The 22,095-nt window shown below is 41.9% G+C and overlaps 2 protein-coding genes and 1 long non-coding RNA gene across 4 annotated transcripts; 2 read left to right on the top strand and 1 right to left on the bottom strand.

Moving 5' to 3' along the window:
* Window positions 1–337: 337 nt before the first annotated feature.
* CHCHD2 (coiled-coil-helix-coiled-coil-helix domain containing 2) lies at window positions 338–2,899 on the bottom strand. The gene is made up of 4 exons (XM_054847698.1): window positions 2,730–2,899; window positions 1,959–2,205; window positions 1,196–1,355; window positions 338–666 (listed from the first exon to the last, which is right to left on the bottom strand). The coding sequence occupies exons 1-4, from the start codon at window positions 2,777–2,779 to the stop codon at window positions 656–658; spliced, it is 468 nt and encodes a 155-aa protein (XP_054703673.1). The 5' UTR covers window positions 2,780–2,899; the 3' UTR covers window positions 338–655.
* Window positions 2,900–2,950: 51 nt separating this feature from the next.
* On the top strand, window positions 2,951–5,623 carry LOC129215088 (uncharacterized). Of its 2 annotated transcripts, none has more exons than XR_008579883.1 (3): window positions 2,951–3,001; window positions 3,356–3,473; window positions 5,003–5,623. It is a non-coding gene; the product is annotated as an uncharacterized LOC129215088 (long non-coding RNA). The 2 variants fall into 2 exon arrangements; XR_008579882.1 differs by having other exon boundaries at window positions 2,953–3,001; window positions 3,353–3,473.
* A 577-nt stretch (window positions 5,624–6,200) lies between these two features.
* On the top strand, window positions 6,201–21,152 carry VKORC1L1 (vitamin K epoxide reductase complex subunit 1 like 1). Its single transcript, XM_054847279.1, has 3 exons — window positions 6,201–6,445; window positions 18,167–18,276; window positions 18,977–21,152. Exons 1-3 carry the CDS (start codon window positions 6,252–6,254, stop codon window positions 19,201–19,203), a joined length of 531 nt encoding a protein of 176 aa, XP_054703254.1. The 5' UTR covers window positions 6,201–6,251; the 3' UTR covers window positions 19,204–21,152.
* Window positions 21,153–22,095: the final 943 nt, after the last annotated feature.

Below are 22,095 nucleotides of genomic sequence, written 5' to 3'. Positions count from 1 at the left end.
AATGGCCAACCACTGAGATCCTCTCTGAGCAGAGGGAAGATTTCTCAGAATCTCTTGAATCTTAATACGGAGCTTGTTTTTAAAGGGATGAGAAGATGCCGCTGGGGAACAGAGCCCCACCGCAGGCAGAACAGCGTGGAACAAGACACAGCTTCCTTCTCACGCAGTGTTTCCATCAGCAGTGGGGCTCAAAGGCTCAGGCAGATGTCCAACCACAGAGCCACAGGTGTTCCTCACCTCCTGCAGCTCAGGCCCTGCAGGCACCACCGCTGACAAGCAGAAAGGAACTTGCCAAAATCAGGTCTCACCTTTCACTCAACTCCAAAGTCCACTAAAGCAAGGTACTTCAGAGAGAGAAGTTTATTTATACACCACATCACTTACATTCAACACAACAATCAGCAAATCAGTTAACCCAAATCAGCTCATTCTGCTTTATTGTTCATTCTTCCATCTTGTGCTAAATTAATTTGCTGCTGTAAGTTGTATCACATCTGTAGTGGCTATGGCAGGAATTGTGCCACAAGGAGGACAATAGTGCGGATATGTGAACTAACAAGATATCAGACAGCTTTAGACTTTATTAATGAAGCTTTTTTTTTCATTCATAGGTCAGTTCTTGTAAGATGGTCTTCAGCAACCTTGTTCCAAAGGCTTAGGCTAAACCTGTAAGGTAAGAAGTTATCAGTTAACTGCGGTAAGTTTGGAATTCCTGAAAGGCGGGTGGTTTTCCTTGCTGTAAAGCAGAGGTATGCTAACATCTGGGGTGATCCTTCTCCCTTCATCTATTTGCTGGGAGGTGTTGAACACCCTGACACCGGTGTTCGGCAGTCTCCTTTCTCCCAGGTCAGGATGGGTTGTGAGTTGTGCCAAACCGGTGCTTGCTGCAGGCCAGCAGCGCTGTGCTGATTCTCCAAGCCTGCTGCCACCACTCTCCCAAACTGTCAGCTTTGTCCACGCAGCAGCACAAAAGCTTCAGGAATTCATCCTCTCCCCACCCCATCACCTCCAGCTACACATACAGGACCAAGACAGGAAACCAAACAGAACAGCAGCTTGCTCTAACCTACTTCAGTGCATGTGCTCTGCATCAATCTATTCTTTACCGTATGGATTCAAAAAAACCCAGGACATTCCCATGATAATTTTACTGATTAACTCATTTAGTAGCTGCCTGGTAGCACTGTCAACTTACCATTAGCAAACCTGCACTGCTTCAGCACTTCACTGAAGCCCTCGCACAGCTTGAGGTCAGTCTGGTTCTGTGCACACTCCAGGAATTGTTTCATTTCATACTGGCAAGGAGCAAACTGCGACTGCTGCTGCTGGTAGGCAGGCTGAGCTGCCTGGGGCTCCTGAAATGGCACACGCTTTCATGAGCATCCCTACCACAGCTCCTACGAAACCACCCCAAGTACTGCCTGCTCTGTATTTCCTCCCTGAGTTTTAGTCAAAATGTTGTGTTACTGTTTAAACGGAAAACAAAAAAAGGGCTGAAGTACAAAATAAGTTTCCAGCAGTGGCATGACACATTCTGAACAGTTTTGTAAGTGACAAACACTTAGGTAACTTTGGATACACTTCAGTAACTCTGGATAGCATCTGGGCAAGGTAACAGCATTACCTTAATGTGTGAGCAGCACAAAGGGGTCTTGCAATAGACCTTACTGTCAATCAGGCCTGGAACACGTCCTGTCTCAATCAGAGGGGTACTACAGCAGAATACAACACTAACACCCTACTGCAAGCACTCATGCATCCCTTTGAACTACTTTTAAGACACTCATGGTGATTGTGGTAGTTACCATGGAGACCGAGTCTCTACAGTTACCCATGCTTTCCCAGCTGCTACTTGCATGGTTTTTATGTCTATAGCAATTACCTAAGCCTATATATATAACTGATCTGCCAAGTTAACTGCGCCTCATTAGTTAGCATCCAGCTATGCTTTCTCTTACCTGATAAGTAATATCAGGCCTCGCAGCTTCTGAGCTGCTTCCTCCACCAAACCCTCCTGTAAGCGCATGACCTATGGTATGGCCGACAGCAGAGCCTACAGCAACTCCAGCAGCAGTTGTAGCCATCTGTGCCATCAGACCAGGCTGCTTTGGTGCAGGAGCAGCCACAGCAGAAGCTGGGGCCGCTGCTGGGACAGGCGCCCGAGCAGCAGGCGCTGGTGATGCAGCTCTCATTTGCGGTGCCCGACTGCAAGGACATAAAGAGAAACCTCACATCATCACTCCAAACTCACAGCAGGCAGAGACCACCCGGTTGCAAGGAGCATGCAGTTGCAGTTCCTCCTTATTATACCCTGTGCACTGATAGCAGGAACACAATGTTCTGGTGAGTAATTAATGCACAACAGGGTAAGGTTTACAGGCTTCCTTCTGGCTGTGTTTTAAGGACTAGCTGCACCCCCCACACCTCAAAGAAGCGTGCTATTTTGCGGGAAATGAGATATAGCCTTAAAGGGGCTGATTAAGTAGGCCCTTAACGCTCAAGCACTGGGTGGCCGGGCCCTGCCACCCAGCGAATGCTGGGGACATCCACCTCCATTCCCGCCAAGCGCCGACCTTGCTATAATCGAGCTCAAAGCGGCCGGGCCGGGCCAACCCCCCTCACCCCGGTGCGTCGCCCAACCCCGGAATGGCGGAAAGGCCTTTGCCGCCTGCGGCCTACAGGGGGGCGGGGGGAGGAGAGGAGGGAAGAAGGAGCCCAACGGCCCTCACCTGGCGGGGGGCGCCACGCGGGACGTGCGGCTCCGTCCGCCCCTCGGCATCGCGGCGGGGGAGGTTTGCTGAGCTGAGGAGAAGAGAGAACACGGCCTCGCGCCGACCGCCAGCCACCGCCTCTGAAGGTCACCCGACACCCGCCGCGCGCTCCTGCGTCACTGCCGTAACGCCGCGCGGGGAGGCGGGGCTTGCGCTGGGCCCGCCCTTTCCGCCGCCCGCCTGAGACGCTGGCCCGGAGCGGGAAACGGCGGTTTGAGAGCGCGATGGCGGTGGGTACCACTGTGAAAATTAAACGGTTAAACGGTGTTCAGACGTGCGCCTGCCCTGTGGGAACCGCTCTCTCTGGAGAAGCCCGGAGGCAGCACGCGAGACACCGTGAAGGAGCCTCCAAAAGCCCTTCAGCCTTTCGCAGAATTGCTGAGTTTCACCCAAAAGGCTGTGATTTACCACAATCCACCCCAAAAAGGAGCGAGGGCACCTCCTGCCCACCTCAGCCCCACGCACAAAGCCATCTGTGCGGGCTGGCGTGAGCTTTTTGGGTTTGTGGGTTTCAAGACACTCTATTTTGAGGGATGTCTTTTTTAATAAATAATTACTGTATTTATTTTTTTTATACACAGCAGCTCTAGCACGAGATAGATCATGACAGCACCATGGTTGCTGTTGGCTCTAGCAAGGCCTGGCCCCATCTTGGCTGTCCCTCTGGGTGGAAGGGTCTGCACATCTGAATCAGTTTGGAAGGTAGCTGCTTTTTTTTAAAAAAAAAAAAAAAGGGGGGGGCTGGAAAGTTTGGAGACAGATGGTGAAAAACAGCTTGAAAAGATTGGTATTGAATAGTCCAGGGAGGGGAACACAATAAAAATAGCAAATGAGAGAGAATAAATTAAAAATCCGGCCTTCTACTGTGTAGTCAGGCTACTAGATGCAGAGCGGTTACGATAAAGTGAACGTCACTGCATTTACTTTGTTAAATGGAGGGAGTTCTTTAGGCAAAACACAAATGATTTCTGGAATCTGCTGTGAGTTATTAACCTTAGCAGAGCTTTAGAGAAGAATTAATCATTTAATAAGGATGAGAAAGGCAGAAGTTATGTCATAGAACTTGGACTGCAATTAAAATATAGTCCCTAGAGTTTACTACCTAAGTCCAGATATATCAGAGGTAAATCTGATCCTTAGTTAATTTAGCACACCAGTTTGGTTTACTTCTTGATCTAAACCCCATTGAAAAGAATGAAAAGAGTCTAGAAGACTAACATATGCAGGATTAGACCTGAGGAGGTAATAAACTCTCAAATTAGTCTCAACAGAAAGTAAAAATTCATACAACTCTGTTTCCCATTATAAGCAGGCACCTCGCTTCTTGTCCTTAGAGTATGCATACACACATTCATCCCCAAAATGCGATTGCCGCCCTGCAACGTTATCTCACTTCATTATAAAGCCGTTATCATGACAAAAAACTGCTTGTTCACAATTTCCTCGGTTGAAAGGGACGTAGCTATGTAAAACCAGTCATTTCAACATCTCGTATGTGAGGGGATGTAACAGTTCTCTGATAAAGGAAGCGTGAATATTGGGAGTTTATGCAGCAACGATAATCCAAAAGCAAAGCTTTGGTCAGAAAAACAGTTGCTTTTAATGTAAATGTTATTAGGAGATGAATATAAACAATATGTCATATTCTGAACAGTGGCATCCATGTAAGTTCAGACTGCTGGCATTACTGCAGGAGCTCATCTCCGCACACCACTGCTCTCTGGTTCTTTTACTCTTGGCCTCTCTCCATTTTGGCTTCTTCCTCAGCAGCTCTGGGTTTGGGGTTTTGTCAAATGCCTGCGAAGCATTATGAGTTTTGCACTCCAGACAGACAGACAGACAGTAATTCACTTCAGATTTGGCACTTTCTCTCCTGTGGTTGGCCCCGTGGATAGTTCCCGGAGTTAGGCAGGAGCGCTCAGAGGCGGACAGGGCAGGGCAGGGCTCAGCCCCGCTCCTCCATTCGCTGCTGCCAGCCTGAGCGATGTGTCCCGGGCCCAACATCCCACAGCGTCCGTTTGGTTGACAAAAAGGCAGAACTTCGACTAGAACTCATCTTATTTAAGGGCCAAGCTCTAAATACGTGAGATAACAACTCATTTCTTAATGAATGGTTTGCTCGACTCTTTTTAATTAATAGTTTTCAATTTCTCTTTTTTGCTGGTAGAGGGATTCCTTCTTGTTGCTGAAGTCGTTTTGCAACACGTCTCTGAATTCATTTTGTTTTGCAGAACAATGAAGGCACGGATGGCATAACTGGCGGTATGAATGCTGGCGTTGTGTTTTGTCGTCCTGCCTGCCTTGGGAAAACTGAGAGAGCTTCGCTTTGTACTGACTCGCTCTTCCATCGGCTAATGCCCAGCGACAATGTGCGTACAAGGAAACGGGGAAGGAAAGGGAGAACAAGTTGCTGGTGGCTGTCCTCAAAATAAAGCAATAATGGTGGTTGTGGTGGGTGTTTACAGTAAGCAAAGATTATTTTATCTTCAGCTAGTAGGTGACTTCTGTGTTGGCAGACCCAAGGTATCAGCTATTTCCTTAAACTACGGCCAGATATCGATGCTACTTTTGATAGAAACCAGACACGCACGAAAGGAAGAAGATCCAGCTCTGATTGCCTCTGGTTGTATCCGTCTAATTCTGAGCAACGCTACTGACTCACAGGTCTGCTGGCTATTTTTAGAGGTGTGATACAAATGTGATCCTAGATCTGCGAAACAGATGACAAAATCCCGTTGCTCAAGTGCGAAGCGTACTCTTCCAAAGATAAGGCTGAGCGAGGTTTGGGGAAATCCATCGACAGCTGCTCCGGAGTCAGGCGGAGCACCAGGCTATGGTGCGCGCTAGAATAAACAAACTTTTAATGCATTTTTTTTAATATCATTTCTCCAAAATTACGTGTCCTGAAAGTCTCAGGGTGAACTCAGGGAATGTAACAGGCCCTCAGCAAGGTCCCTCTGCACAGGCGGCACCAGATGGGTTTGTGTGGCTGCGGGCTGCAGTGGTTTGGTCCTTCTCTCCAAAATCATGGGAAAAACCTGGTGCAGCCACTGGAGTACCTGTGTGAGAGACCAGCGTCACCTTAGCTATAGTGAAGTGGCACATCAGCCCTGAGGGTCACGTCAGCCGTGCCCGGGTTTAGTAACACGCCCCGGAACAGCCCAAATCTGAGGAAAAAAGGGGGAAAACCTCTTTTTCCTGCTGAAATCGGGGGGCGGGACGACGACGACGACGACGACACCCCGGGCACCCTGCAGTGCCCCCTGATGGCCGCCAGGCGTCGCCATAGCGGCCCGCCGCGCCACACCCCCTCGCCCCGGCCTGACGTGACGTCGTCGCGGAGCGCCACGTCCGGCGCGGTCGGTGTGGGCGGGGCGGGAGGGGCGCGCCCGCCCAGCGAACCAATGGGGTGTGGGTGCGCGTGCGCGGCTCGTTGGCGCCGGGCGTGCGTTGCGGGCTGAGGCGGAGGGAGGGGGTAAGATGGCGGCGCCCGTCCTGCTGCGAGTGTCGGTGCCGCGCTGGGAGCGGGTGGCCCGCTCCGCGGTGTGCGCGGCCGGCATCCTGCTCTCCCTCTACGCCTGCCACCTGGAGCGGGAGAAGGGCCGCGACCTCCACTACCAGGCCCTGTGCGACCTCAGCGAGCGGGTCCGCTGCTCCGCCGCCATCACCTCCAGGTGAGGCGAGGATGGGACCCGCCGCCGCCTCAGGCCGCCCTCGGCGAGAAGGGGCTGAGGGGCGCGGGGAGCGGCGGAGCCGGGCCCCGGAGCGCTGCCTCCGGTGCCTTGGGGGCTAAGGCGGGGGCTGCTGGGGGGCCGGGCCGGTTCCCTGAGGGGGGGGGCGGCGGCGGGAGCCTGTGGCTGCGGGCCGGGGCTCGTCCCGGGGAGGGCTTGTCTGGGGCCCGGAGGGGGCTGGGCAGCCGCGTCTGTGCTGGGGGCCGCAGGGCGGGCAGGCCCAGGAGAGGGGTGTCAGGGCTCCCGGTTCAGGCAGCCCCTTTGCTGGAGGGCTGGTGTGGCAACGGCTTTTTTCGGGATCACCGCGGGCTGGAGGGTGAGGCACCCGCAGTTTCTGTGTTGTAATCAATGGCAGTTAGCTAGAGGGACAGGCCTTTTAGTGGCGAATACAGGTTAGAGTGAAATGCTTTAGGTGTGACTAGTGGTTGAGGCCAACGTAAACATGTACAATTGTAGATGATTGGCTTTGGGTTGTTTTAATCAGAGTATCTGAATTGCTTTTTCATTATAATGTTACCTGGCAGCACAGAAGATTGCTTTCACGATGCAGAGGAAGTGCTTAATTTGAGAGAGACTTGTATGCCTCAGCAGCAAAAGCCCAGTCCAAATTGTGATTTATTTTACAGGTTTCCTGTCAGTAATTACTTTAGCAATTGTTTTCTAAAGGTCAATGGTTCTTACTTCTGTGAGGGCGGTCAATGTATAAATTTCAATATGCTGCTAGCTTGACTTGTTGTCAAGTAACTAGTTGATTGAATTACAATAATGAAGAGCCTTAACCTGCTGTATAGTTACAAGTGCTACCAGTATAAAAATGCCACAGGAAATACTTTTGGGTGTAATTTGATTAAGAAACTCCTCTAGAAGCATATTCTCAAGTATTTCAACTAAAGAAATAAGATGATTTGTCCAGCAATCTCAAAACTGCTCTGTGCATATATATGTATGTCTGTGTGCATATATATATATATAGGCGTACAAAGGTGTATGCAGACGTGTCCACATGTAAGGAGCTGGGAAGGGGAGGGTTTTGGTTCTTCAGCAAATGTAGGTATTGAAAGCTTCCTTTTTCTAGTGAGAATTTTGTTATTATCATGTTAGTGCCTTCAGCTGAATGAGTACTTGAGATTTTTTTTCCATTCTGTGTAACCTGCATAAAAGCTGTCACAGTTTTTGCAAAGGTAGTTGCTGTATTATTGTAACAAGCCAATGAATAAGCCCGTACTCTGTCAAGGTGGAAGCTGATTAAGTTGTTTAGGCAAAACATACAAGAAACTCATATTCTTAAAACTACTTCTGTGGTGACAGAATTGGGATTGTTTTATGTTGCAAAGAGATGTGTATCTGCAGATGTTAGAAAGGAGGCTCTTGTGATTGAATGAGGGCTTTAACTCTGCTTTTCTGTCTGTCATCAGATAATCTTTAGTTTATGAAGGTGTTTGTTCCTGTCTCTATTTGAGAAGTGTCCTGAAATGAGAAGACTTCATTAAGCTTGCCAGATAACTTAAACTTATAAATTAAAATTATGCACAAGCTACTGAGATTAAACCATGTGAGTATCATCAGTAATCTAAATTTTACCACAGCTATAGAGGTGAAAAGAGAGTAACAGGGATTTAAGCACCTAAGTAGCCTCTGTAGGAGTCTGTTCTTGTATAGAATTGGTCCTTCATTAGCTTTTTATTGTTACTGCAAATGCTGCTATTGAGACAGGGAATTTGAAGTAATAGTTTTAATGCATGTTTACTAGATGCTTTGAAGAAGTAAAATAATTCCAATTATATTCAGGTATTTCTAATTATGGAATAATGCTTGGTAATTACAGTATTCACTAGTAATGCTGCAGCTGAAATGTTGAATATGTCATGGTAAGACCTGTAAATACTTTACTGTAGTAATTCTTTATAATAATATGAACTGCTAGGGATAAAATCAACTAAAATCTCACTAGCAGTTGCTAGGAGAATCTGACTGAAGTATTGTGAATGTCAGGATAGCTCATGATAATTGGAGCAGGTGGTAAAAGGAGTTTGTGGAAAAGGAGCATGCAGGTTCTGTTCAGTCAAACCATATTTGGAGAAGAATGTGCTTTCAACGCTGTACAGGACACAGACAAAAAAGGAGTATTGCTTTAAAACTAAGACAAGATGGCAAGCTATTAAACTTTGAAGTAAGAATAACATCGAAAGAAATTAAATCTTATTTTCCATGTTGCCACAGCTCCCCATCCATCATTCTCTCTCTCCAATCGAATATTTCTTGTTACTGCGTCACCAAAGTTTCTCTGAAACTTGATTTCTAAAAGGAACTTTTAACTACAACTTAGATTTCACTGGGATAGTAGAGTTTCAAATATTGTGTTCTAGTGTTTTCCAATGTAATGCAGATTTAACTTTTGTGTGGTTTTTTTTCTCATTAAGCTATTACACTGGCAATCACAAATTATTTGATTACCTGATTAGCAGAGTTAACTCTGTAGAGTTAAGTGGGTGACAAACTTACACTTTGTGGCTTCTACTGGCTTCTAGTGTTCATTTGGTTGTGTGACTATTTAAGCTTCATTTGCAGATGGAACTTGAAAAGTAACAATCTTCACATTTTGAGTGTTGACTCCAACAGTGGACTGAACTTTAAAAAGCATATCATTGTGTTGGGATTAATTTTAAATGTATAGAATAATGAGAATAAATTAGCATATTCCTCCCTGAGCTGAGTTACTTTGGAACTAAGTTCTGATCTTTGGGGAGGACTTTTTTCACTAATAAGCTGTTAGTATTTCCAAGTCTTGCTTTTAAGCCAAATCTGGTATTGGCACAACAATGAGAACAGAAATGTTGTAAAGCATGCAGAGGGAGGAGCATAGAAAATCTTGTTTCAGAGACTGACTCATCCAGAAGATTACGTTGGAGAGATACTTTCCTAGTATCCCTTATTCAAAATATTAATGATCAGCATATTTCAAGCTTTTATCATGGGGAAAGTTCATGAAATAGTTTAAAAAGAAAAACTGCTAAGGACAGTATGATAAGTGAAGGTATTAGGGAAATATCTAACATTTTCATTTGGCAGTTGCTCTAGATGTTTTAAGCAAATTGCCGTCTTACATTTGAGAATAATTAAGTGTCAAGAATGGCTTTATTTATAATGAAACCAGCTAATAGCAGTTCCTGAAAAATATTTTTGCTTTTGCTGTTACAGTAGTTTCACAGAGGGAATTAAGCTAATAGACAAATTTCAAGTAATATAGATAGTGGTATGGCATAATGCAGAGACCCAGAGCTTTTTGCTTTGTTCTTTTACGTGCCTGGGAGACTTTTGGGTCTTCTAATATGCTTCTGCTTTCTGTCTTGATTAATATGAGGTTCCTGCAGAGTGGATTAGTAGATGGCTCTTTTTGAAGGAAGTTTTGTAGCCTTGCATGTGTTAATGCTGTAACAACTTTAGTACAGACTTAAGATAGCTGGCGTGAATGACCAAAGGGCACATGTCACTGTGTATCTTTAGCAATATTTGCAGCTGCGTAAGTGACGAGGTTTGGAAATTGTCAATATTGATCTAGGTTAACATCTTTAGCTGACTTCCTGAAGAAGTCAAAATAGGATTTTAAGAAGCTGTGTTCATCTGGATATATAATTTGATAGATGACATATTTTAGGGATTCCCTGTTCTGAACTTCATGCTAATGTGCAAGACCTTGGATTGCCATCTTGTATTGGAGCCACTCTGAAATACCTGTTCTGAAACAGTCTAATATGCATGTCTGCCTTATGTCTTCTAGTGGATGCCCCAAAATAATCATCTGGTAGTTCTTGGAAATATATATCTGTAAAATTTTGCACGTGTTGTGGACAGATCTGTGCAGACATGCAGTTGTTTTACTGGATTGGCCAAGCATGGCCTGTGCCAACTGTAATATTGTATTGTTCTGCTCACCTTCATAAATAATTTATATGGTGAATTTAGACCTGTGGAAATTATGTTGGAATTGCTTAGTCTTTTGACATAGTACTTCAACGCTATGTTGTGTGAGTATAATTATGCAGGTGTAGAGCTTATTCCTCTGCAGAGCATGCAGTTATGCTATAAGATATTGCAGTTCAAATTTGACCCGTGCTGGTTTTCCAGTGAAGCACACCTTGCTAGAACTATTGTTCTGGTGCATCTTTATAGAGTGCAGACTGTAACAGACATCAGGTTGACAAGAACAACCCCATTATCTAAGGAAATGAGACATGAAAGAAAACTGACCTCCTCCCTGACCTGATGTTTATATTGCAGGTTCCCATTCCGTTTTGTTGTGGGGCGGTTCCTGTAAACTTGATGTCTGTCAAGTTTGATTCCAGCTTAAGAATGTTATATAGAAGTTATATTTCATACTAATGGCAAGTTCCTGATGTCCCAGCACTTTTTTTATTGCTGTAAGCAAGCATTCAAATATGTTTGAGGTTGACAGCTGCAGTTGTTTGTGACAATTGTTGTAAGGTGAGAAATGATAAAGGTAGCTCTATGCAGGTAGTATAAAAGGGGAAGTTTTAGTCCCTTCTTGTGAACCAGCGTAGGCAAATGAGGCCCATGTGCTTTTTTGTTTAATTGTTACTAGTTTTGCAAGTCTTTGCTAGTCAGAAGTTTCCTTAACCTGAGCCAAGTTATTGTTTTTGTTAGGCATCTTTGATTCTGTATAGAAGAAAAAAAAAAAAAAGGAGTTTGGTTAAACTGCTGAAGGGTGGTATGTGGAGCAGCTGGCGGTCGTTCAACAGGAATCATATTTGTGGTTCTTAGCCTACTGAAATAGTTTACATGAAAATGTTGCCTCCTGAGACTCAGCTATAATCTGTCTGTAATTTAAAATTGGTGGCTGTTCATTTCTGAGGATTGCAAATTGTTAGATAGCAGGTGTAATGGTGCTGCTTCAGTTACTCTGTACTTCAGTTAGTTCATTGTTTTTGCTGTCTGAGGGAAGGTTTGAAGATCTCTGGCTTGTTGGTTGGGCAGAGGGAAATCAGCATATACAGAATCCATCTAGTATGTCAAGCACTTTGCTTCAGCGGGATTTGGAGTGCTGTGGGTTCAGCATGATGGTGAATTGGCATAGCTGTAGCCAGATGAGTATGATACAGGTTTTACTGCTAAGGGAACCGAGCCAAAAAAGCGCAAACAGCTTGAGGCCAAGATAGGTTGTATTGTACTGCTTTTTTACCCTGGTTTCTGGAGAAGATTTTGCCTCTGTGTGTTGTGTATTAATAATTTATTTTATAATTTTTCATTTTTTAATGGAAAAATTTAATGAAGGATACAAGTCACTAAAGTTTTATGGAAATGGATTCAATGCCAAAGGGGAGGGGAGAGAAACTCAAAGTACTACCTCTGCTGAAGGGGAAAAAAACCTGCTGCGTGAGCTAAGGTTATCTCTCCCATTTGGTCTGCCAGCCAGGTAGGCAGCAAGTGTGCAAACAGGACTCAGACAGAGGTGATAGATAATGGACTTGGCTGGGGGTTATTCAGTGTGCTGGGAAGGAAGGTGTTTCGGGAACATCTGTAGAGTAACAGCTTCAGTGGTTCTAAAGCCAGTTGTTCCCAAAGTGGCAGAAGCTGATATTCAAGCAATTTTTGTCTCATCTTTTGAAAAGAAAACTGATGACTTAATACTTTGAACTGATATAATATGTAGTGGCTGAGGCACATATTTTACAAAATACAGCAGTACCCTAGCTATGTGAGTTGTCTTTTGTTGGCACATGTATTTTCACTTTTCATAAATACATCATTTCTAGCTTGACTGGAATTTGCAATAGGGCTGAATTATTTTGCGTGATGCAAAGTGTATTTAACAAAGTGCCTATAGTTCAAATTCAGGCTTGTTTATGATAGCTTAATAGAAGAGATTATGTAGAAGGCATACAATGCTGTTGGCTTGTAGCTTGACTAACCAGTGTTTCTGTAAAGACTGCTATAAAATAATTAACTGCTTGAGATTTTGCAGATCTAGAAAATGAGGGGTTTTTTTTTTTTGGACTGTTTCTGAGGTAGAGCTGGAAGATATATAGAACAAAATTTCATTTGTTTATGGTAAATACTGCTAATAGATTTAAACATAAAATTAAGAGTATTGAAATTTTTGAGCATTCTTGGCAAGTTTACAAATGGGAATTTTTAATCTCCTTTCTTTCTGGTGGCTTCTAATTGAAGGCTTTTACTTAATTTATTAAAACTGTTAGTGTGGCCTAAGCGACCTTGTAACCATGAACTACGTTTAATCCAAAATCCTCTAGTGAGGCTGTAAAGAAGCTGCAACTAAAGTTTCTTAATATTGCTAAGTATTAACATGGTCCAGATCCTTTGACCTTTATATGAGCTTTTCACTGATGGCGATGTGTGAGCACAGGCCAGCTTTACTCTCCTCCTGAGAACTTTCATTCTGTACCATAACTTATCTCAGAAGTCAGACAACGCTTAAGGAAATGTGCATATCGCTTATCCAGTCTAAGCTTTTTTAGAAAATTATATTTATTGTTTCTTCAGGGTTACAAAGTGGTAAATGGTGCTTGCTGTTGATAACAAAATAATGCTTATGGGATGAAAAGTAATCCTGAAATGAGAGGCTTTGAGTAATCTAGTGTTACTCAGAAAACAAAACTTGAGTTCATTACTTACAGTTCTCTGAAAATAGAATCAATTTTTTTATTGTTTGCCCTTTTCATTGCGGCAAACCCAGTAATCGAGAGAGAGAAATGTGTTGGAAAACGTGCTGCTGCACAAATGCAGAGCGTTCTCAGATTTTGAATCATATGTGCCATTTAATAATCTGGTCTCCTGAAGGATTTGATAGCATTTTCAACTAGACATTTAGGAGACCAGAATGTGAACTGGGAAGTATGATATGTATGCTTTGTTCAAGGTGTTTGCTACTCACTGATGTCAGGGACATAGTACTGTAGCTAGTTGTGCTTGACCTGATCTAGTATGGTTATTTTCATGTTAAAATGAATTTACAGTAGTTAGTTCTTTCCCTGACATGAGAACTAAGGATTGCCAAATGAAATTGAGGTGATGTGATTCTGGAATTCATCACCAGGGGATGCAGAGGAGGTCAAAAGTATGTGTTCAGAAAGCATCTGGGTACATTCAGGAAGGCTTCAAGGTAGGCTACTGAGCATGTTGATGCAGGTAAAACCCCAGTTCAGAAGTTTCTTAAGCTGATTCTTAACTTAATGATAATTGAGGTCAAGGAGAGCATCTTGGGGAATGATGTCTTTGTAGAAGCCCTTAAAAACGTCTCCTGCAGGTACTGTCAGAATTGGGGTGCTTGGCTAGAAAAAGCAGTATAGCGTTTCTTACAGAGAGTGAACGAGATAATAATCTGACTCCTGGCTAAATACATACTTTTTGTTTGATTGTTTGACTTGCTGTGTTTGGCAGACTTGGAATTCTGTTGCTTTTTGAGCTAATACTGATAACTCTTACAGCTTTTAACTTATTAAACATGGAGGTTGTTTACTTGTCCTTTAAAATGACTGAGATACTAGTGTACTGCAGGAGGATCTCTTGGCTGCCTTTCTGCCAGTGGTATTGTCTCTGCTAAATTATGGTAAAATGTTGAGAATTAAAGTGTACTCCTGTAATACGCTCTTCTGGAACATTGAGGATGTTTGTAATTGTGCAAAGGAGGTAATGATTTAACAGTATCAGACTTTATTGGAGATGTCACTTGTGGATCAAAGTTACATCAGTTGTTCTTGTCTTCCTGCTAAGAAGTGTCAAGTGCATGCAAATACTGCTTTAAACTTCTAAAAATCCAACGCTTCTGAGCTTTGCTAAATATCACAAACCAAAAGGTACACTGCTTAGAGGGTGGATAACAATTTTTAAGACCTCCTTTTGATAAAAAGGACATTGGCCTAAAAGTCATGGCAGTATTCAATTTTCGATATTAGGAAACTACATGAACAGTTCTAAACACTTTGTCTTGTATTTCTTGAGTCACTATTCTGAAAATTTTTTTCAAGACCAAAGTTGTACCTGCAAATGAGAAGTGATGCAGGCTGTCATCTTGAACAGAGAGAGAATTTGAGGTACTTAAAACATATAGGAAGGTATCTTAAGTATTTGTTTTAAAAGAACTTCCTTGAAGTTAGTTCAGATGCCTTTTTTTTTTTTAATAGAAGTGAAACTTGGGTGTGGCAAAAGCCGGCTTGCCACATCGGTTTGTCATACTGCTCTGAATCACGCAGGGTGACTTCAGCATGATGTGCCCAACAGAACACTTGACTGCTTCAGGGATGGGGAGCCACAAGTCAGTACCAGGAAAAAGTTGGTGATGTTGGATTATGTTTGTATCTTGCTATGCAAGCAATTCTTTAATTAGTGCAGTTCATTTTACTTACTATTCTGTGTCCAAAAAATTGATCCAAATTAACAATAGTTGCTGTAACTTATATCCTGTATAAGAAAGGCAAGTTCCATGACACAATTCTGAGCAGTTTATAGTCCTTTTTACTGATGTTTTATTTCTTGACATTTATTCCAGTGTTAGGACTGCAATCTTCCTTCTTGCTGTTTGCTTGCTGTATGTTTTTAGACTTTCAAAGTTATGATAACTCAGGTGTGATTCGCAAGATTTCAGTGTGAGAAGGAAGGTTTTTATCATACTCAGTTTTCTTCCTTTGTCCAATTGCTTGCAAAAGTGCTTGGTTCATTGTGCATTTTAGTGGGTTTTGGGAGCTCCTTGATAGCATTAGGACATGATTTAGCCTCTTCAGTAGAGAAATTAGAAATACACAAAGTCTACGTTTTTTGCTTTTCAGTTTGCGGAAAACTTCCTCAAACTTCAAACCTTATAAGGCTGGAAAAAGTGCTCCGTGTCTTAAACTACAGGCTGCTTAGATGTCTTGAAGTGTGTGGAATAAGATGCAAGATTAGAGCTGTACTCCATGGACTGAAATTTAATACTTGATGTCCTTAAAGCTGCTACGAGGCCAGCAAGACACTTAATGAACTATTGCACGTGGAAAAAGCTTTCACTGTGCTCTGACCTTCTTGCAGCTATGAACAGATCACTTGGGGACACTGACTGTCAGGAAGGGCTTGAACTTGTTATTTTTCCATTAGCAACATTTTATTCATTTGCAGAATAAATGTAGAGTCAGATTCTGTCTAAAGTTTCTGATGTTTTAAGCTTGAGTTTGCCTGCAAACATGACAGGATCTCATGAGCATCAGAAGTGAGAGCATACAGCTAGGGCAGGGAGAAGGTAGGAATTCAGCATCCTGCAGTTACTTTGAGCTAAGCTAATGTTGAACCATAGACTTGGGCACGCTTTGAGTTACACTGTTTAGTCTCTCGGTAAGGAAAGGCCTGAGTGTGTTCAAATGGAGTTTAATGTCACCCTGCAAAGAATTCTCGCTTGGAGACTGGAACAATAAATTGCACCTGTGGATAGTAAGCTGAAAGATCTATAAATGTGGTAATACAGAAAAATAAAATAGACTATTAAATGTAAAATGATAATACCTTTAATATATTTGTCTGGCTCTTTAATGCTGTATTTGGTGACTGGGAGACAGTTGTTACATGTCCTGTGACCATCTTATCAAAGTAAGGCTAAAAAATAAACAGTTCTCACTTAAAATCCAGATAACATTCAGTATGTGGGAGGAAAGTCTCACCATAGCTGAGATGCTTTGGAATTTGCAGTATTTCTTTACAATGTTTGCTTATGTGTTGTTGCATGGTGTTTGGTCTCTTTTAAAATCCCTCCCTCTTGGAAATGTGGCTCCCTTAGTTCTGAAGTGCTGCACTCGCATCTCTCCAGCTACTTTTCCAGATCTTTGCCATCTGTCCTCGATACTACTTTGCCCACAAACTATATTATATGTTAACTGGGACTATTGCCCTTCATATGCTGCAGGGAGGATGTGTAACCAGCTTTGTCCCCCATGGTTTGCATAGCCCCAAATTAAACTAGGTTGACTGCAGGGAGCGAGGCAGTATTGCACTGCTCCCCCAAGCAGTTTCCTACTTGTCTTTCTAACCCTTCGCAGCTCTGGGGTGTGAGGCGTTGTCCCCGTGGTAAAGCAAGTGTTGGTCTTGTCTATGCTGGCTTGAAGCTTTATATTTACACATAAGTTTAACTTCAGTCATTTGTAAGATTTGAGACCAAACTAGTTGAAAGTATGTTTGTTGGTTTTGGGGTTTTTTTTACTGTTTATGTTGTAAACATGCTTCCTGGGAATTGGAACCTAATTCTCTGCTCAGTTTCTTGGGGAGAAGAGCATGAGACTCAGGTATAATAGTTAATTGCAGACAGTTACTAAGTTTGAATTAAAATGATTAATTCAAATATGTTTTGAAAATATTGCACAAATGGCTGTGAGATTATGAAGTGTTTTGGAGATGGTATTAAATTGTACTTATTGTGGCAACTTTCTCATGTGAGGAAACTACTTGTAATGTGGTGGTAGCCTTTCACTGGTCTCAGATGTATGATGAACTGTATCAGCAATGTTCCTGTGGTGTGTAGAGAGCAAACCTCTGCTGCATCTTGGTTTAGTTTGGTTTAGAACCATTGCCACCAGTACAACAAGCTATTCGGAAACTGCACTTCTGTTGGCATAAATGTAGCACACTAACGTTTTCTGCTGCAACAGCAGGGAGGAACTGCGCTTTTTTTTTACATAGTTATGTGAAAGTTAACCTGATAATGTGAACCTAGCCTTACGTTTATGTAGTGCTTGACTTGATGCTCCAAAGTCATGCTAGCAGATGTTCTCACATTCTCCTGTAAGTTAAGTTGCATGTTGAAGTAGCGTTAACTTCTTTTCATACTTTCAAGTGACACGAAGTATAGTCCTTGCCTTGTTTTTACAAATAATGGCGTGATCTGCCTTAGGGCATCAAATTAATGGTTTCTAGCACAAATACATTTGCTAATTTAATCTTTTATCCCCCTTATTGCACCAGCAGTTTTGTAGGGCTTGTGCCACTTTCTACCTTATCACTAAAAAGTTGAAAGTCACTTTGTGGTTAAGGTGCTAGTTCAAAACATCACACTGTGCAAGGGATCTAACAAATAAAGTCTGTGAATCTTTTTTTGGTACCATCACCAGATTGTTTGCTTGATGGATTTGGGTTCCTCCTAAGGTGTTAGACTGATCAGGAGCAGCTGAAGTGCAAACACACGTTCCGATCTGCTTGCTCTGGTGCCAGTGAGGTAAGTCCTGGCAGAGCTGGTAACAACTAGTTACCAAGTTGTACCATTTTCCCTCAGCTGGTTAGTGAGCATGTGTCCAATTTGCTGTAGTGGAGAGAACGACTAAAGCTCTTGTTGGAGGAAGGAAGTATTTATTTGACAAAAGAGCTTTGAACTACAACCTTAAGAAGCAGACACAGTATTTGGTGAAGTTGCAGTCGTGTGAACTTGGTGGTTCCTGGTGTGTCAAATAACTTGTATCAGCAATGCATGGGATAAAGTTGTACCTAGTGCACCCTCTGGTGCAAGCTGCTTGGTTGGTTCAGGGATACCCCTGAACTTCATATATGACTGCAGTCGTCATGTCACAATATATGTATCTTTTTTTCTTTTTTTTTTCCTGTCCGTGATGAATTGAAAATACTGATGTAAAGCAATAGGTACCCAAATACAAGTTAATTAGTTTCACTGTTTTACAGATGGGGTCGAGGATTCGGTCTGTTGGGTTCCATCTTTGGAAAGGACAGTGCAATAAATCAGTCAAACAGTGTTTTTGGACTCGTGTTTTATATACTACAAATGCTACTTGGTAAGTATTAATTCAGTTTAGAGCCTAAAATATATAACAGGTCTGTGGTGATGAAACAGGAGTGCATTATACATTGTGCAACCTGAAAGAGACCAGATAAATGCATGTGATTTTTTTATCCTATTTTTTAGCACCAGCCTAATGATACATCTGTCCAAAGGGCTTAAAAAAACAACTGATAACAAGCAATTGCATTTTTTCCTGCTATGCTGTTAATATAAGCGTCAAGACAGTTGCTGCACTGGTATTTTCACTTAATGTATTTAGCATTGGATTGCACAATAGAAAAGAGAGGAAATAAAAATGGAATTTACAAGTTTTGCAGGAGTAATAGAGATAGAAGGCAAAAATAGTGCATGAAATGTAATGTATGCATATTTCTTCATAACTATATGATCTGCCATAAAGCTATTAATACTGATAGACACAACAAACCTGTAACTTTCCCATAACTCTGGAATACGGAAGATGATTAATACTACACATACTTCTTATCAAAGGACTGTCATACAGAACCTAGAAGCTCCCCTCCAACTAGCGATTTGTCAGCCATCTTGAACTCATGGTATTTTAAACAGACTTTTATGTAATACAGACTTGCTGAGTAGCCTGCAGTTTGAATTAGAGTGCTTAGGCTTTTTGATTTGTGTGGAAGGGGGGAATGAGAGTAGCGGTAGTAACTTTCTCTCTCTTGTTGCAGGTATGACAGCAAGTGCAGTAGCAGCTCTAATCCTCATGACATCCTCCATAGTGTCTGTAGTAGGGTCATTGTACTTGGCATACATTCTGTACTTCGTGCTGAAGGAATTTTGCATTGTCTGCGTCATCACATATTTGCTGAACTTCATTCTCTTTATCATCAACTACAAACGACTAGTTTATTTGAACGAGGCCTGGAAACGGCAACTCCAACCCAAACAGGAATAACGCCTGTTTGAACTTTTGACTGACAGTCTGAAGACCCAACTTCCATTAAGTTTATTTTGCAGTAATTTTTTTATTCTCCATATCAGACACTATCCCTGAGAATCATAACTGAATTTTTAATTATAAAATTGAAGGGGCCCTAGATAATTTTTTGTGTGCTAATCTTCAACTTAAATGTGGTTATGAAAGAAAGCTCTAATACAATCAAAGACAAGCTTTAACTTTACTTTGAAGGAGTTTTAGCCACAGCAAAACCTAGACTCTCTTCCCCCTCCACTTGTGAAGTGGATAACACTTGCTATAAAATATCCTGTATATAAATTCAGGTATAACAAGATGTGATCATGACATTAAATATTCTAGACTAGCATTACCATATTTAATGTTGCCATGTTTACAGTATGTGTATTACTTTTTTTTAGCTGATGGACTTAGATTTGACTAGGACTTATACTGTAAATAAAATTAGAAATATTGGTTTCATCCCTGGAGAACTCACTGTACAATCTCATTAGCCTAGGAGCTGTCAGAGTGTTCAGCTAACAGTCGACTGGTACGATGGAAGAAGTGACCTCTATAGAGAACATCGTGTTGCTGCACTCGCTGCTAGTGCTTTCACAAGAATGATGGTTGGGGTTTGTTCCTTTTTTTTTTTGTCTCGAGTAATGAAAATAGAATTTAAGCTGAAACCTGAAGTATGTTCATTAAACCACAACTTCATTACTTTCTGTACAGAATGAAAATAGCTTAATGTGGTCAATAGGAGGCTGCCACCAGGATATAATATGCAGATTGGGGGTTGATGTATCAAAGGACTTAATTTCCATGCAGAGCTGTTTCATTTTTAAACTGTGGTCAGCCAGCCAGTGTTACTAATGTTTGATGTTAAATGAATGCTGCAGTATAAAATTGCAATTCGCAGTGGAAACCACTGACTGAGTGGGATAACCAAGTAGTGCACTGAAGAAGCAGTTAATTGATCTTCGTCAGGATCTTTGGTTTGTGCTATATTGGGAAGTGAACTTTAGGCCTGACACACATAAGATCCCTTGGAAGGACAACCTATTTAGTGGGATAAGTAAGTAAATGTACTCTTGAAAATGAAATGTGATATAGTGCTATCATTGCTCTCTCTAATAACTAATTGGGGAAAAAAAATTAAACTGCAGATTTAAACCAAGGAACAAAATTGTAAATGTTGTTTCTGCACTCAGTATTCTAAGGCTGAATGTTAAAAGTGCCTTCTGTCTTAAAATCTTAAACCAAATACTTTGTGTTGAACTTGGCAGGCAGAAGTGTCCTTGCTTTAAAAATGAACAAACAAACAAAATTCCCAGCAAACTTGCTGGGCATAGAAGAGTATTAAGAGATCCATTTTAGTTTTTAGATTGAGAAGTGGTAGCAATATTGTGTCAGTTAACTTAAATCAATGCAATAGAACGTTGGTGATGCGATTTGGAAAAGCAAAATATTTGTGTTTCAGACTCTGACACCAAAATATATAGGTTCAGCTTTTTTCTGTAATTGGTGCTGTGCTGCTTTTTGCCCATGTCAGCTTCTAAATATGAAGAATTCCAACTGCGTACCCATTTATTTAAAGAATTAGTTAAACTAATTTTAGGATATTTTTTCTTAAACTTGAATGTCAGAGAGACACTTATGTTGTATGGCTAAGTGGATTATAAACACTAAGTTGCTGAGGATAAACTTGACTGTGAAACATGCAGTGTTCCGTAGAGAAAATAGAAATTTTAGATTGAATTCACAAAATAGTATTTAAATTACTACTGCAGTAATTTTCTGGTTTGTATCAAGGATGTAGGTGGAAACTGCTTTTATGTATAGAGTTCTGTGGTATGAGTAACATCTGTTGCATGTAACACTAAATTACTTGTCCCTCTTGTCAGTTTTAGACAATTCATTAAATGCGTTTTGTATTGACCAGAGTATAGTTAAAGCTTGTCTTGATGTTTAGTTCTCTCTCTCAAATGCCTTGAACTTTGACATGAGGGGAGTGAGTGAAGTTAACCTGGTCCCTCAAGGCTTTACTTTGTTCTTTTACAAGCCTTGAGGCAGTATCACTGTTTAATATGTTGTATAGATTTATTTTGATGCATTCCTGTGATCTACACTAAGGCATCTTTTCATCCAAGGAAGAGGTGAACACGTGCTGCCTGAAATGGTTAGTCACAGTGCTAATGTCTCAGAACAAGCAGCAATGGAGACAAGCATATTCAATGATTACTTGGTCCAATTTCTGGGTGTAGTGCACATCAAAAAAAAAAAAGGAAAAAAGCCCCATCAGCTGAAAGTATAGATGTTGACTAATTTCACTGTGTCTTGTGCTTGTCTGTGTGGGCATAGTCTGTTAATTCAGTTTGTTTAGTAAAATTGTTTAGGGCCAGATTTTCAGCAGTCGTGTCTGCAGTCCTTGTTTGTGCGTGCATAGGGATCAAATGGGAATTGAGTTTGGTCTCTGGAAGAATTTGCAGCTACACTTTGTGCACGAACTTGCAAATCTGATCCTTAATTGTGAACTCTCTTGTCTTGTGTGCTTTTCTTGCAGTTACTTTTTACTGGAAGTGATTTGCTAGAAATGGCCCTAACTCTTCTACTTTCTCTCTTGTGCTTCAGAAATGCAGTTGGCCTGAATAAAGGGCAAAATAGTATTAGCAGTAGAAATTTGGACCTTTTTGCTTCCAGTTTTTTGACTCTTTCTTCATTGCTCCCAATGATAGAAACAGCATATTTCTTCCAGTAAAATGGCTCAGGTTACAATTAGTAGTGTGATGGAAATCTGACAAGTGCTTCATGCAACTGCCCCTCAGCTGCCCCCACCCAAAACAAATGTCATTGCAAACGTGTGGTTGAGATTAATTTGAGCCTTAAATC

This window comes from Grus americana, chromosome 19 (genome assembly GCF_028858705.1).
Source record: "Grus americana isolate bGruAme1 chromosome 19, bGruAme1.mat, whole genome shotgun sequence".
Classification (NCBI taxonomy): Eukaryota; Metazoa; Chordata; class Aves; order Gruiformes; family Gruidae; genus Grus; species Grus americana.
The sequence above is the reverse complement of the archived record's forward strand: the minus strand, read 5'-3'. Positions and strand labels throughout refer to the sequence as shown.